This window comes from Temnothorax longispinosus, chromosome 9 (assembly GCF_030848805.1).
Source record: "Temnothorax longispinosus isolate EJ_2023e chromosome 9, Tlon_JGU_v1, whole genome shotgun sequence".
NCBI lineage: Eukaryota > Metazoa > Arthropoda > Insecta > Hymenoptera > Formicidae > Temnothorax > Temnothorax longispinosus.
Genome location: NC_092366.1, coordinates 8,378,090 through 8,394,153, shown reverse-complemented (window position 1 = coordinate 8,394,153; position 16,064 = coordinate 8,378,090). Strand labels below are relative to the sequence as shown.

At 37.4% G+C, this 16,064-nt stretch overlaps 1 protein-coding gene across 3 annotated transcripts in view; it reads left to right on the top strand.

The window, feature by feature from the left end:
• Positions 1-16,064, top strand: part of Mmp2 (Matrix metalloproteinase 2) — a 204,108-nt gene that overhangs the window by 184,277 nt on the left and 3,767 nt on the right. For all 3 annotated transcript variants that reach the window (XM_071789611.1, XM_071789612.1, XM_071789613.1), the window contains one exon: positions 15,174-15,574. In XM_071789611.1, the coding sequence (XP_071645712.1) occupies positions 15,174-15,574 (401 nt within the window). The remainder of the gene's footprint in view (positions 1-15,173; positions 15,575-16,064) is intronic.

The following is a 16,064-nucleotide window of genomic DNA, read 5'->3' as shown; positions in this document are numbered from 1 at the left end:
GTGCGGAGAGAAATAAACGTGAGGAAAAAAAAGGAAATGCTGTTGCGGAATCAACAACAGCATTTTGCATTACAATCGTCGCGCGAAGAATCGCGATTCGCTTGACTTCTCTCGAATTATAAACGAAAAGTGTTTTCTACTCTTGGCAAAGAAGAGCAAGGCGGGAACTACAGGCGGACTTTACAACTTAAGAGAGTTACTAAGGTGACAATAAGAAAGGTTCTGCACATTGTAGTAACTTCTAATCCGACGTGCCCAGTTTTCCTCGACTCTGTAGTTTTGAATAATATCTCCGATTTTTGGAATTATAGAGTTAATAATTTTTCCAATAGATCAAGAGTTTAACTTATATAATAGTGAAGGATCTTATGTCCATTATTACTAGTTCCTAAGATAGAATGTTTAGAAAAAGTATTATAAATTTTGGTAAAACTTAAGATTAAGGGCGACCTCATCGATTTCAATGACCTTGATGTATGTTGTCAAGGTCATGACCCCGAGTGACCTTTAGAAGGTTTTAGCCGTCGCTCGTTATTAACGAATCGGGGTCATGACCTTGACAACATATATCAAGGTCATTGAAATCGGTAAGGTCGCCCTTAATCTTAAGTTTTACCGAAATTTTCATAGAAATAATAAACTTTAAATCATGTTTTCTCTAAATTTTTAATAATGGAGATACAATTCTTTACCTCTAATCTAAAGTACAGATATAATCATTTTTCGCGGCGGAATTAATTTCGTAAAAATGCATTTGTAATACAAATAAAATAAAATTAAGAAATAAAGAGCATCGAGCCGTAACGGGATGTAAGTGTTAATATATTAAATGTATTACAACAAATACAAATAAAATAAGTTACATGTTGAGTTTCGTTATTAAGATAATTATAGTAGGAGAAATTCAACAATTTTTAATTTTTTTCACGTATCTATCGTTGCATATGTATAACGTAAAATACTTTGCACGTTTTTCCTTTATTGAATTAATTTGTTCGAGGATGTCAGTTCCACGTTAATCGAATCACTGAGGAAACTTTAACTTTATGTAGACGATAGTACCTGCAAAATTCAATAAGAGAACTAATTATACATGAATTCATTCAGCCTTTATGAGTCACATTACATAGAAAGTCTTGCAATCGTCGTAAATATTAAATGGTATAAATATAGTTAAACAAATTTCGTTCTCTTTCTCCGTGTGCGACCTGTGTTCCATTACTCATTGTAGTATCCGCGAACAGTACAGTTGGAACCCCGAGGTACTAACAACCGCACCCGCGATCGCCAGTCCAGGAGATCCATCTTCGTCACGTGTCAATTTTTCGCGAAGTTACAGCATCCGCAAAATTGCGCGCGCGTGTTCGTTTTATGATTGAGGGCGTCACGGGTGAGAGTAGGGGGAGAATGGGATAGGTCGTGCCTACTATGCGCGTAGTAGCTTAGTAGCGCGTATACTCAGCTGACTCGCTCGCTTGAACGAGTCTCGCTGTCGCTTCGTGCGACACGGTAGTGCTTCACTATAAGTCTGTTCTATAGCTGAACTTCTTACACAGTTCATCTTTACTCTTTTTCTCTTTAATTAACGTGAAAAGACAAAGAGGAAAGATAAACCGTGCAAGAAGTTTAGCTAAAAAGAACGTTCCCCGATATTTCCAATCGGATAAATTCGCCGCGAGTTGCGACGAATTGCGTACTTACAAATGCCGCAAGTTTCACACATCCAATGGATCTGGAATCGGTTTTGTTTGCGAGATATGGTTGATTTATTTTAAAAAGATTATTACATGATTTATTTGATTTATTCTAGAAAGCACTATATATCTCGTAAGAAAATGGAACGGTCGCTTATTTTAAAGTTGAAATTATTAATAATAAACGACGTGATAGAAATTACGCTATCTTTTGCATATCTTTTACATATACTTTCAGTAGCGAAGAATACAAGCAGCTGGCACAGACAGCATACAGAGGGTGAAATTTTGAAGTTCGCGTTCGATAAATTTTGAATCGTGCAGCTCTGGCAGACAATTCGCGAGATATAGTCGACTTGTATAGTCGATATGAAACGCTCTTATAAAATTGAGGACAAAATAACCATGTCATTTTAAAATCGTAATCGTTTCCTGTGTACTGCCGTCCCTACGTCTCGCGTTCTTTATGATATACAAATGGAGCTTTGTTCGCCGTGTACAAGAATATCAAAATAGTTTAAAACAAGATTGGTTGAAAATAGAAGAATCTTGCTTTATTAGAATAATCGAAGTAATTACTTCCATCAATTTTTTTCTAAAACTAATCTGAGGAAAAGGCAAGAAAATAAGAGTATCGTCACATTATTACAATTGTGTTCTTAGTTCGGTATTCATATTCGGATCTCATATTTAAGATCGTCTTAAGTACAATCTTAAGATGTTATGAACCAATCACATGAGCCAATTAAAGCACATTATAGTATCTTAAGGCGATCTTAAATGATAAGAGCCGACTATGAGTACCGGTCTTAGAATTATGTAAAAGTGTATTCTATTATAAATGACAGAAATGGTAAAAGATCTAGAAGTATATTCTTAAAGTTATACATACTGGATTCTTTGTTTATTATCCAAAATTTAAATTCCGTACATGTATAGAATATTTATTATTATAATTGTACAAATTTATGCATACTCATAAATCCGTCGGTTGTAACATTTGTCCAAAGAACTTCTCGACGATATATTTTCTTGAGTGAAGTCTTGCAGAACCGCATTTCCACGGGATCCTGCGTCTACTCTTGCCGCTTGCATTCCCGTGACACGGTGAAACTCGCGCCCGAATTCTTCTCTTCGTTCGTCGCGGCGTCGCCAGCTTTGTTTCATCCATTTTTTCTTCCTCTGAAAACCAACGAGCGGATGTTTCCGACAGATCGGCCGTTCTCGTCCCACCGCGCCGCGGCACCGTCGCCTTCCAGGGATGAAAGCGAGCAGAGTCTCTCTCCATTACCCTCAAGCTTCATTCTTTTTCGTCGGATTACACGGAAACGCGAGCTGCCTGCTTTCCCCGAAAAGCACACATCCGCTTGTCTTTTCTTCCGCCTCGTGCGTGAAGAAAATTCATTCGCAAACGCGAATCGGTGCAAACGGACCGTAATTTTCTGTCTTTGTATCGTCTATGACATCCGCTTCGTTGATTATACACGCTATCGTATCGAAACTTGTACGTGTCTTCGCAATTTTTGCGAGAAATCGTGCGAAGAAAGGAAGGGAAAACTGTTACCGAGAGGAAATTGTTTGCTCTTCGACGCTGTGATTTCACCGAATTGAATTTTGCTCGCAGTTGCGCTCAATTACGGTTTTATCATAAATTGATAAGACGTACGTTTTTGCGAGTAATTTAACAATAATGAGAATTGCTTTTGCAATCTTAATGAAAAATATTTTATAAACGTTTTAACTGTCGTATATATAAAATCTCGTTTCCCTTTTGTTTTAATTCTTTCCATCTATTTTATTGTTACTTTTATATATAGGGGAGACTGGGGTAAACTTGACATTAGGCTTTTTGCCAATTTAAATCTATCGTAGAAACATGCCTTTCCTACTGTAAATGCGTCTTTATGTGCCAGTATTATCAACGAAATTTGGTGACATTCTGAGTTATGGTGTAATTTTTAGCGCGACATAAGCGTTTTTGACGGAAAAAGTAATTTTTCTGATCTCTCAAAAATTTCTACTCTTTTATCGAGCTTTACTCTTGCGAATCTATCAGTAAGTGATTTTGATGGAAAATTCGATGCTTTATATGAATCCGATAATAGTTTTTGCATATTTTTAAAATTTTTATATTTTTGGAGCGACAAAAGTGAAAAACGACATTCTGGGCAAAGTCGAAACCGCGCCGTTTTATCGGCTCTCAATAACAAACGTTGCTTGTCATGCAGCTATATGACCCATGATAAATGTGTGTGCACGTCTAACGCGATTTACTTGCATAAATTGTTTTTCAGACATGATAGTTTAGATGAAAATAATTGAATGTTCAATAATTTTTGTTCTCATTATTTCCAATGATTGTTTTATTTAATTTCGAATTTTTACACTTTCTAAATACACAAAAACCAATGTATGTTTAGTTTCAGACAATAAAAAATAAGTTCCAGATCAAATTGTGTCGATCAGGCAAAGTGTCGAGTTTTCGAGTTTGCCCGGAAATTTTTCAATTTGAAAATTTGTCTTTGCGTCACTTTTCCTTTCCTGGAGGCAAAACTAAGCAACGTACAGCAAAACTTTCTTAAGCAATTTTGTACCTGAAGGAACATTCTTTAAATACGTACTATTGAATTTGCTTGAAATATTTATTATAATTTTAATTTTAATTAATTGTTGAAAATTGCCTTTGAAAAAATCGTGTCGAGTTTGCCCTGGTCTCCCTTATATATATTTTTTATTTTTACAATTTGTTATTTTTTTATGCAATTGTCTTCTTTTTAATGACAAGTGGACATCGGGGACCTCATGTACTGCATTTTTCCTCTTATTGTTATACTTTCTGCATGCCTGTATTCTTTAGTTATTATACGATTTTCCACGGAAAAGAAGTTTCCAGCGCAATAAACTTTATTCTCTTTCACTTCTCTCTCTCTCTCTCTTTCTCTCTTTCTTTCTCTCGCATCGCTTTATTACCATCGCTAGAGCGATTTACTGTTTGCAAGGAGAGGGAAGACAAATACGTTTCCGCGGAGGTGCGTGCTGAAGAAGCACACTTCCAATGAAAAAGCGGCTCCCGCGGGGAAACCCGTGAGAGGGATGCGGTCATCAAAGTATCATTTGGATCCTTCAATTATTGTGCCCCTCTCGCGTCGCCGACTCGGCGAAATCGCCTCATTAACCTATCCGAGTAGCTCTCGTCTAACATTTCTTCGTGCCTTGGCATCTCTCTGTTACTCTTGTTCAAGGATTCCTATTTTATTTGTGACTTGAAAATTAATTGTGCTCCGTAAAAAGGTAGGAAGATGTTATACGTTTTGTACGAGATAGGAATTGTTAAGTTTAATTAATGTCCAATGACGGTACTTATCCCGTTATTCCGCTCGGCAACAATAAACGAGTTTGACTTAATTGCATTAATACGTTATTTCTCTCTAATATTAAAGAGAGAGAGAGAGAGAGAGAGAGAGAGAGAAAGCCAAAGTAAAATTGTATTAAGACATCGCCTACAGTTTAATTTCGTAAGTGCTAACGGTAATAAAAACTGCTTTTATATTTATAATAAATAACGCGATGTCGAACGCGGGGGGGTGTTTTCATTCAATTCGGCCAATTATACTTATCGATACATCTTACGATTAGCTCAAGCACTACTCTTTTTATTCTTCCATTCATTGCGTTTCTTTATATCTTGATGCGGCCGAGCGCGGTAATCTATGTTTCTTGGGAACTCTCGCGGCTTTCTCTCCCCGTGAACTTCTTAATCTCGCCCTCTCGAACTTCGAGGGATGAAAAAGAAAGAACGGGGAACGAGTTGCAACGTAGGCGGAAAGAAGTTAGGAAATCTGCAAACTTTGACGATATACGTGTACAGAGCCGTCGCCGCGCCAGCGGTAGGCGCTTGAAAACTCGAGCGATTGTTGTTGAACACGAGATAATTTCTCCTACTCCAGCTGCTGCAGCAGCAACAATCCGACCAGAAGTTTACTTTACTGTAAAAACGAACGAGAGAATTTCGTCTGCAATTATTGATTCCTTGGTCTTTTTTTTAAGGAAAAACATTTGGCGAATTTTTTTCTTCAGAAATTATTCAGATTTAATTTATTTAGTATTTGTAGAAATTCATGTTTCTCCTTTTTTTCTGAAAGTGTTTAAATTTAATTTATCTAGCATTTATTATTTAGCACTTATTTAGCTTATTTGAATTTTTTTTTACATAATTTCGATATATTGAAGATTTATATAAATCTCTGTATTCTCTCTCTTCAAATAGTGTCAATTTTGTACAATCGTGATTTAAATTTATCTAAAATGTTTACGACTTGAGCTTTCGACTCTTGAAGTGAAAAAAAAATTGCACTCGCATTCCTAAATTTGAAATGAAATTAAACTCGAATTTTCTTCAAGTGAGACCGAGAGAAAGAGGGAAAGGAATGAAAGAGGGTGTGTTATCGTATCCTACGAGTCTACAAAGTCGAAGGAAACATTCGTTCCGTAAAATACGATCGAAGTTCACGACGCGGAGGTCAAAATCGAGGAAACAACGTTTCCATAGTACGGGCATGGTTTATTCCGGGCACGAGGACAAAGGTTATTGGTACGGGCTTTCGCAAACGAAATTGCGATGGTTCCCGGGTTCGACCGGTGGTTTATGGGCGACGAGCATACGTGTCGACGGCGTACATCACGTCGATGGACTCCGGAAAAGAGTGGAATCGTGCATCTTTCATCTTTCGCGAGATAGTGTTTAACGTCTTATTTTACTTTACTCTGCCGCAAATTCATAATTACTATCTAAATTTCAGAGAGTAGTTTTGCTACTAATATATTAGCGTGATTGCGATAGTCATTCTAAAAGAGAGAGTTGTCACTCTGATTTGAGTGAATGCGGAGATTCATATAAGGTAGGAGTGATTTTTTTACTCAGATTTTTAGAGCGACTGCTCTACCGGAGTGATACGATCTCGGTTTAAAGCTATAGTCATGAATCACTATGCACTTATAGTTGCATAGCCGCCTTAACAAGGTTCAGCTTGTTTATACAAGAGAGACTTAAGTTCGCAAGAGCTTCCTTAAGATGTTTAACGCTTGGCCGCCTCTAGTCTAGACACTCCCCCGCGAGAATTTACGCCTCTTTCCTGCTAGTTGGTATGCTCCTTGCAGCTGTTTTCCCGCTGCCATATATCTCCTTTGCCGGTCATAAATTGGATCTGTTTGTTAAGCCTATTATGGGGTTGCTTTGATGTTAAGTAAGTTTGGGTACTCTCTTAGTCTTAAATCAAACTTTGATACCGAAGGTACTGTCGAGTTGTTCAGAACAGAACACACGCGGACGAGCGAAGATAAATCTAATCCATAGAAATTGTAAATTAATTCAAGTCCCATTTTTTTAATATCTTTATTCATATATAAGATTTAACGTTTGTTCTATCTGTTTAAGGTGCCAATTCATGAGACGCTGAAAATGAGCGTCAACAAGGTGAACGTGGTGATTTCGCTTTAACGCTAGCGTCAAAGAAATGAAGTTGAATTTGTTTAATATTCAGCGTCGTCGCTGAATCGTCGTTAATCGTCCCAGTACAATCAACTATAGACTTCGAAATACGTAAAATATTAATTATTTTCAAGTAATATCTTCAAGTAATAATATTTTATGGATAAATAAAAGATATTATTTCTGAAGATTTTTGCTTGCTGAAAATGAGCATCGAGCGTCAACGTGAAGAGACACTTTTAGTAAAAGAAATATTTATTTGCCACGTATTTTCGTAATTAGAATAACGCATAAATAAAATGTTTTTTTTTTTTTTTTACAAAAAACGACATTTTATAAAACAAATGAAACTATACGATGCGGGATAGAAAACGTGGAATATCAGTGGGATAACACCGCTATACATGGGAAATTGTTAACAAACAAACTCCTATCGCTAACAAAAATAAATACGATAGCGCCTGAATTTCGAGTATTACGTTACAAAAGCACAGGCGGAAGATAAATGAATTATCACGCAGTAATGTATACGATGCGTTTGATAAGGACTCAATGACGCAGCCGTACACACAGTAGATGTTTTCGAGGGAAAAATTTTCTTTTTTCGGGAATATATTTTATGGAAAACAACGCGTCGCGTATTCGCAATCGCAATATGTCGTCAAGAAGTTAAACCAGCGAAATCGATTTACGAGGAGAATATCGATGAAATATCGCGAAAACAAACATTTTCACCGCTTCATCAAAGCACTATAAATCTCGACCTACAACCATGTTTTATCATGGCAAATAAACCACGACAATTCTCTCTCTCTCTCTCTCTCTCTCTCTCTCTCTCTCTTTCGTTTTTACTGTCTTTCTCTTTTCTTCTCGATTTTTCTATTTGAGGGCTTTATGATCTGTCCATCAGGATGGCCCGAGGCCTCTGCTCTTTGAGATAGGTACGCCTCTGCTTCTCGTTTGAAGAGAATGGTGTTCAGCAACGATACCGTTGATTGCGCACCCGTTGAATTACAGCGATCGAGAACTTATGGAAATTATATCATCTTCGTAATATGAAAATTTTCATAACGCGTAAAGACACGTACTATAATGAAATAAAGTATACATAAATTTATATAATATAGGTAAAAATTTGAGAAATTAGATGAAAGCGAATGTAACGAGATGTAAAATTATACAATAATTACAGTTCATAATTTACAAAAATTTGTAAAAATTTGAAGTAACAATTTAATAAATCATAGACACTCAGAAATCACAATAATGAAATAAATATTTGTATTATTGAAAAATATTTTTAATTAAATAAAATTATCTTTAAATGTTTTTATTTTTCAAATGTAATAAAATTATTATTATTAATCATCTATTAACTAATTCAAATGTTTCAGTATGTTTTTGCGATCTAAAATCTTTCTTCTTTTATTCGTTTCTTTCAACTATATTATTTCCTGCTTCCCATAAATACATAAAGGTTGAAAAGAATCTGATTGTATTGTACTCGCTGCGATAGAACTATTTTGACCGGTAGCGTTTCAAAAATTTAATCTCGTAAGTCCTTAAACCACCGAGTCGCAATCCGCAGATTTTTCCAGTCCATCCCGTATTTTCCGCGAGGAATTCCAGAAAAAGGAAACGAAAGGCCCCGGCGAATCAATGCGGTGAAACCGCTTGCCGTGAAATATATACGAAAGTGCCTTTGTCGGGGATAATGAAGGACGGACCAAAATACACTTTTCTTCTTTACGTTCGCGTAAGCTCGCGCGTTCCGCCGAAGCACGTTGCCCGCAAAGCTTTCTTTCTCGCCAACTTTTCAATCCACAACGGCGAGGAAAAAAGACCCAGTTTTCATCCGCGATTTCTTTTCAATCTCTCGACCTATCGTCAATATTAAATTACGTGCCGTACGTATGAAACATCCTCATTCCACATTGCGCTACATTAACATATCAAATCGTCCGATTCAATAAAATCCACTTTTCCCTCTTGCGCGTTCTCTTTCGCTTCTTCTCATTAATTTTCGACGAACTCATCGAATTTTTTTTAGCCGTGCTTTAATTAGTTTTTGATGCGGAAATTTCTCTTGGGAAAGTTCACGCGGAATGCTCGTTGCAACAAAAACGCTTAACGTCTGTGCATTCTAAGGCAGCTCGAAACACGCTCATCTTCATTTATATCAGTTACTTCCGGTTTCATTCATCACATTCCTAGTCTCAAATTTAGTCTTCTCTCTCTCTCTCTCTCTCTCTCTCTCTCTCTCTCTCTCTCTCTTTCTCTCTGATGTAATTATAATGCTTAAAAATTATAGGTGATGGCTATATAAATTTAGAATATATCTGCAAACGTGCGGTGTTAATACTCCTAATTGCAAGTCCAGTAATACATTTGTCCGAAAGCGTTTTAAGTTGCATTGAATGGAAGTACTTTCGGTTCCGCCGGGATTTTTATATCAGCCAGCTCGTAGCTCGCGAGCTTATGACGCCGTAAAGAGTGGCGGTTGTTTCCCTTCATTTTTATTACACGCGCAATATACCTCGCGCGCACTCGCGGCAATAAATTTCGACGTTACTTCCAAACCGGACGAAAACATCTCTTCCGGTATAAACCTGGGGAGAAAAAAAGAAACAGTGTCGAGGGTTGATGATGATATACATTCTTGAACGACATCGCCGCATGATTATTCGTCTACGTCGTGTTCATCTTCCTCGCAGCAAAATCATTATCGCTGCTGTTTCCTTTCCGTCCGTTTATCTTTTAACTGACGCCAAAGTTAAACCCGTCGTTGTGTCTGGATCGCATTTGATTTTTAGGAATCGTAACTTCTCACATAATCGCTATAGTTGCTGCATGCACGTTAACGCGCGATCATCTCGGTTTATTCGAATGGATGCGGCTTTTGGAAGATAAGGCACTTTGTGCCGCGGGAATAAAATCCGCGATTCTCTCCTTCTCCTTGAGAATCTATATTACAAACAATTGTCATTGACTGACAGATTGACTGATTCATCAACGCCAAAACCCTAAACCGAGAAACATGGAATTCAGGAAGTATATATTCCTTCCATATTGTAAGCACCCAGTAAAAAGGAATTTTTAGAAATTTGATCTCTAACGGCGTGAAAAGGGGTGAAAATGTGTTTTCACGGATTCCTCGACGCGCAATGCCGGACAGCTTAAGCTAGTTTTAAATAAAATTAAATTACTAAACAAGACTTTTGATTTGCGTAAGAATTAAAAATTTAAGATTGTGAATATGAAATATTCAAAAATGTTTAAAAATTAAGAAAACTAATATCTGCGGCTTATGAATATCGTTCCCCTAAGTTTTACGAAAATAACCTTAGCTTTACTCATATTAACGTAATAAAGTTTGAGGCTCCGGCGACGAGGCGAAGAAAGAGGGGGTAGCTAACTTCTTTATTATAATCGGAAATTACTCGGCGTGACGAAAAGATCACTTGTGCCCGATAGCGGAGGACTCGAGAGAGAGAGAGAGAGAGAGAGAGAGAGAGAGAGAGAGAGAGAGAGAGAGAGAGAGAGAGAGAGAGAGAGAGAGAGAGAGAGAGAGAGAGAGAGAGAGAGAGAGAGAGAGAGAGAGAGAGAAAGAGAGAGAGAAAATATTGGAGAGACATTAGAATATTGGAGGGTGCAAAGGCAGCGGCAATTATCGAGCGCGTCATTGTAATTGCATCGACGCCATTGACGGTCGGGAGTCGAGATTAGATTCGGTGTTCAGGAAACGGCACCCTCATTCCATCTATTTCCCTCTCTATCTTCCATAGTCTAGATTACGTTAATTGGTAGGTCACTGGCGAATATTAATTATCATTCGACTACAGAACCGTGCGGTGTTCATCCGTTAACGTCGCGCGAGCTATCGCATCCACATACCATTCAATAAGCTCCGGCCGATTTCCTGTACGAATTTCTATGCAAATGGCGCACAAAGCACGCCAATCGCTCGCAAAAACCGCCGAGAAGTTTGACCCTTTTAAACTTGCATTCTTTTGGATATAAAACGCGCGCGCGTTTGTGCACACACATATGTGCGCTCATTTTCGATCGTATCTATTTAAAAGAATTTGTACAAAAAGACTTTTGAGCGTTTTCGAACGTTTTCCACATTTTTGCACTTTTTTAAGTATCCTTAAACATACTTTCTTAAATATTTGCAGAGAAATGTTCCAAAAGAACTTTTCATATAAAATATTATTACACCGTGTTTTTATTATAAAAAATTGTATGACCCCTGATTTTGTTGCATATATGTATTACAGCATATATTCATGAAAAATGCATGCAGTATGAAGATTGAGCGATGCAATCCTTTATGTAATGATATTTTAATATAATTTTTAAATTACGCATATATCGCATATATCTGTATACCTTAGAGGTAAAGAAAATCGCATATCTATTTTTGAACATTTCGAGAAAACAAGGTTTAAAGTTTTAAATAGTGAAATAATACATTTTTTATGCAACACGTGCATGGAAAGTGCCTTATTACGCACGCTACGCGTGCGTGATAGACCACTTTCCAGGCACTTGCCACATAAAATAGGGTGTGTAACACGTGTGTTAAGTTGAAAATTGGACGTGCGGGTGATCGCACTCGCCTCCGGCTCGTGCGTCCACTCCGCACGTCCAATTTCCATCTTACAGCACTTGTAACACAATATACTATTTTAGATATAAAATAAAAGTAGCGCCTTGATTTATGAAGTTTTTAATCAAGTAATTTAACTGACATGTTTAATAGTAGAACTGCTAATAACACGATGTACCTGATTTAAAAATTAGGCACTATAAAGATTTTCAAACTTTTAAGAAAAACAAAACAGTACGTGTTGCTAATACTTTGAAAATGATTAGAAACAAATAATACTGTGTTGAATAGTTAAAACAGATAGTAAAGTTTCTCATATGACATTTTTCTTTGGAAGTATTATATAGCATCGCTGTTCTATTTTTCTTAAAAAAAGTAATGCTTCCAAACATTTGAGCGACAGTGTATATCACATAATATTTTTTAAGACCACTTTGAGACAGAATTTGATAATTTTATGTATTATTCTCTCGTTCTACCTTTCTCTCTTTTTCTTTGATATCTTAATTTGTCATATATACATAAACATTTTTCGTTACGGTCACACCTAAAATTCAAGTTTATCGCGCGAATTGTGGATCGCGCAAAGTGGATTTTAATCGTCCTGCCATTTTCCGTTTCACTTGCATTTAATTCGCGCCCACTCGCGGCGCGATCCGCGTTTATTGTTTCATCTATGTATCTAATCGGCGTCCCTCGACACGGGTTACATTTCGCCCGAACAATCGATAGCGTAAATTTTGTACACGGCGGTGTATATACGTATACATGTGTAACGCTGTACACGGGGGAAATGGAGTGAATCGTTGCCCGTGCGCCCGCACGCGTGTTACACGCGTCGCGAGGAAGAGCTTATTCGTAATTTCACCAGTCCTATCAATCTGGGGTGTGTTTTGCTTGTCGCGGCCGCGCGGAATTAACGAGCGATTTGCCCGCGTTGATAAAACACGTCCGATAGGGAAGGGACGAGGAAATAAAAAAACGCATCGCGCCAACACGTGGCCAACGATAAAGCCGAATTTTAATCGCCCGCGTTTGTCATCAACAGCTATAGTTTATTGCTCCGTAATGGCAATTTGATATCGCCAAGTATCTTCTGCCACGGCGATACGTTTTCTCCTCGCGATGCGGGTGTGATTTATGCACCTAGCATATAAATTTCCTGTCTCTCTCTTTTACTTTCTTTAAATATACATAACATAAATACAGAGATATACGGCGCTGTCACTTGTCACTGTGCACATCACCGCACAATATTGTCTATTTGTACGTCCAAATGTCAAACGTATGATCGAATCCGTATACATATTTACGGGAGACTGATTTTTTCTTCCTCTCTCTTTTGTAATCATTTCTTATTGGTGAAATTAAAGTGCATCGCACTTTAATGCATAACGCTCATTTTAATGGCTGAATTTATGCGGACTTAAAACGCTAATCAATCACATTGTTTGACTTTCGCATCGCGCATTTGCTTGTCGCTAAATCGAATATACGTCAATTCACGTTTTTGAAATCGAATGTTGATCGGAATGCAGTGTAATTATTATCGGCAGTCCTGTTTAACCTCGATCAGAAGAATTGATGCAGTTACATCTTGTTCAAGCGAAAAAAAGTAAGATAGAAACAATAGAAATGTACGATTGCCATATAATACGTTCGTGTTATGTAATATCGGGAAATTTAATTTCCCGGGAGTGGAATTTTGGAAATTCCGTGGCGCAAAATCAACCTCTCATGCGCGCGGAGAGGCATTTTAAAAGCACCACCTCTCTCCCCGCACCATATCTCTCTATTGTCAATCACGCAAAGTAAAATAATGCTCGTACAATGAGAGTCAATAGCCCTCCGACGAATTGCAAACGCGTTCTATTTGATCGCTCTGATACTCATCGAAAGCGCACGGTTTGCCGTGGGGGGGGGGGGGGGGAAATGCACCCATTCGAAGCTGGCAAATAGTTTCGATAGGCTATAATTAAGATCGCGACGGCTGATGATACTTCAGGATAATCACAATATAGGAGAAATTGGAGAGAGCGAAATTTTTTCTCGATGAACTTTGACTCGAAGCAATATTTGATAAGTACCCGTACTGAGAGAAACAAAATAGTTGCAGTCATCACAAATTTACTATAATTTTTAGTTATTTTCGGCTAACTACATTTTTATAGTTATTTTAACAATGCAAATTATAGCTGACTCAATACTACATTATTGTTGTCATAGCTTTAACATGCATTATTCACCTAACCGTAACATGGTTTTATACACTACAACCTGTGATTTATGTAGTAAGTCGTACTATAAATATAATAAAAATGACTACAATTGAAATCTATACATATAAGATTATTTACTAATATTACAGCAATGATAACTGCAAAAATAAAAACCTCGACCTGAATTATTTTACTGTGCATAATTATAGTCGCAAATACCAAATACTTTTCTCAGTGTAAAAAACAAAAGAATGACGAGGAGCATGTTTTATATATACATTTTAAGATTTTTATACATGTATAGGTATCTGTTTTATATATTTAAAGTTTTATATTTTTAAAAGTTTTTTTTTAATAGCGACGCGCGCGTAAAGAGACGGCGATGCATCTGCTAATTACGAGTATTCCGTCGCGTGACATAGCTGCAATTATGCGAGTACATGCGATGAATTTACCTTCTTTTTGTAGAGGCTACGCTTTTTGCAGACACACGTCTCGTTACAAATTGTCCGATATCGACCTCGCCCGTCCCGGAATTTCTTTTCACGGGGCGGGATCGGTGGGATCCTGCATGAAAGACGACGGGATGAATTCGTCGCTCGCGGATGTAAAGAGCGAGAACGGAATCAGCTCTTTTTGCCTCGATCCTTTCGCATTAGCGTACTCGCGTGCTCGCCTTCTCTGAAACGGTCTCGAACACGGTCGATGTGTTCGCGTTGATAGGCAATGTCGACCGTATCGCATTTTCGGGCCATATACTAGCCCGAAAAAACTTCTGGAAAAACGAAAACTCCTCACTCCTCCTTCGTGATAATTTAATGTTCGTAACAAATTTTCGTTATATACATCAAATATATGTTATATTTTTATATAATATATAACAATGCATTATACAGATGCTTAATTTAGATTTTTAATTACTCAATTAGTCATTATGATCTTCTTCAATCAATTTTTGGGCCAATTTTTATTTTACGTGTCACGTTTAAAGAAAAAAGGTTCCAATAAATTTATTTCGAATTTAAATTAGTCACGTTTTTTATTATTAATTATTTTAAATGGATTAATTTCGCTGTTGAATGTTAATATTGACAGATTTATAAACTGAATAATCAAAAGAGAAGAGAACGTAATGGATGAATGAAATAATTATTTCTCAGGGGCTCCTGAAGGCAAACTGTGGGGCAATATACCGGGTGGTCCACTGCCACCAGAGCAACCACCACCGCCACCTCCGACGACGACTACAACGACGACGACGACGACGTACAGGCCTTGGAGGACGAGACCCACCAGGCCCAATCACTATCCGGACGACGGCAGGCCTCGACAACCGGGTCGTTACCCGCAGAAACCCGACTACCGGCCGCACAAACCCCATCGGCATCACACGACATGGCCGGCGACGACGACAACGACAACGACAACGACAATGAGGCCCACACCGAGGTTCAGACATCGGTGGACCCCGCCACAGCGGGACGACGTGCCCGACAAATGCGACACGAGCTACGACGCCATCAGCATCATCCGCAGGGAGGTCTTCGTCTTCAAAGGACGAGTAAGCAGCGATCAAATTTAAGAAGAGCATTTTTTTTACGTGTGGAAATTTTCTACTAATTTAAGAAGAGCAAAAAGAAGGAATATTATATAATGAGGAATTACGAAAAGAATTCTTGCTGTTCTCAGAACGATATGATAATGAACCTTTCAGATGTCATTATCTCGCTTTATTGCAAGGAACTAAGAAGAGTCTCTCTATATCTACATTATTTTCTAAGGACAAGAGAATGAGTGCCCAGTATTTTACATTATTATCTGTTTGATTTTCGAGCATAAAGATAGAATATATATATAATTTATGATATATTTTTAATTGCTATATTTATTTACATCGTCAATATTTTATTAAAATTAAAATATTGTATTAAAATAATTATTATGTACCTATACATTACATTCATATATCCTATATTTTATAACTTAAATTATATGCGTATTTTCTACGGCACAGTTTTCGAGGAACATAATGAATTAACAATTCCGCATTG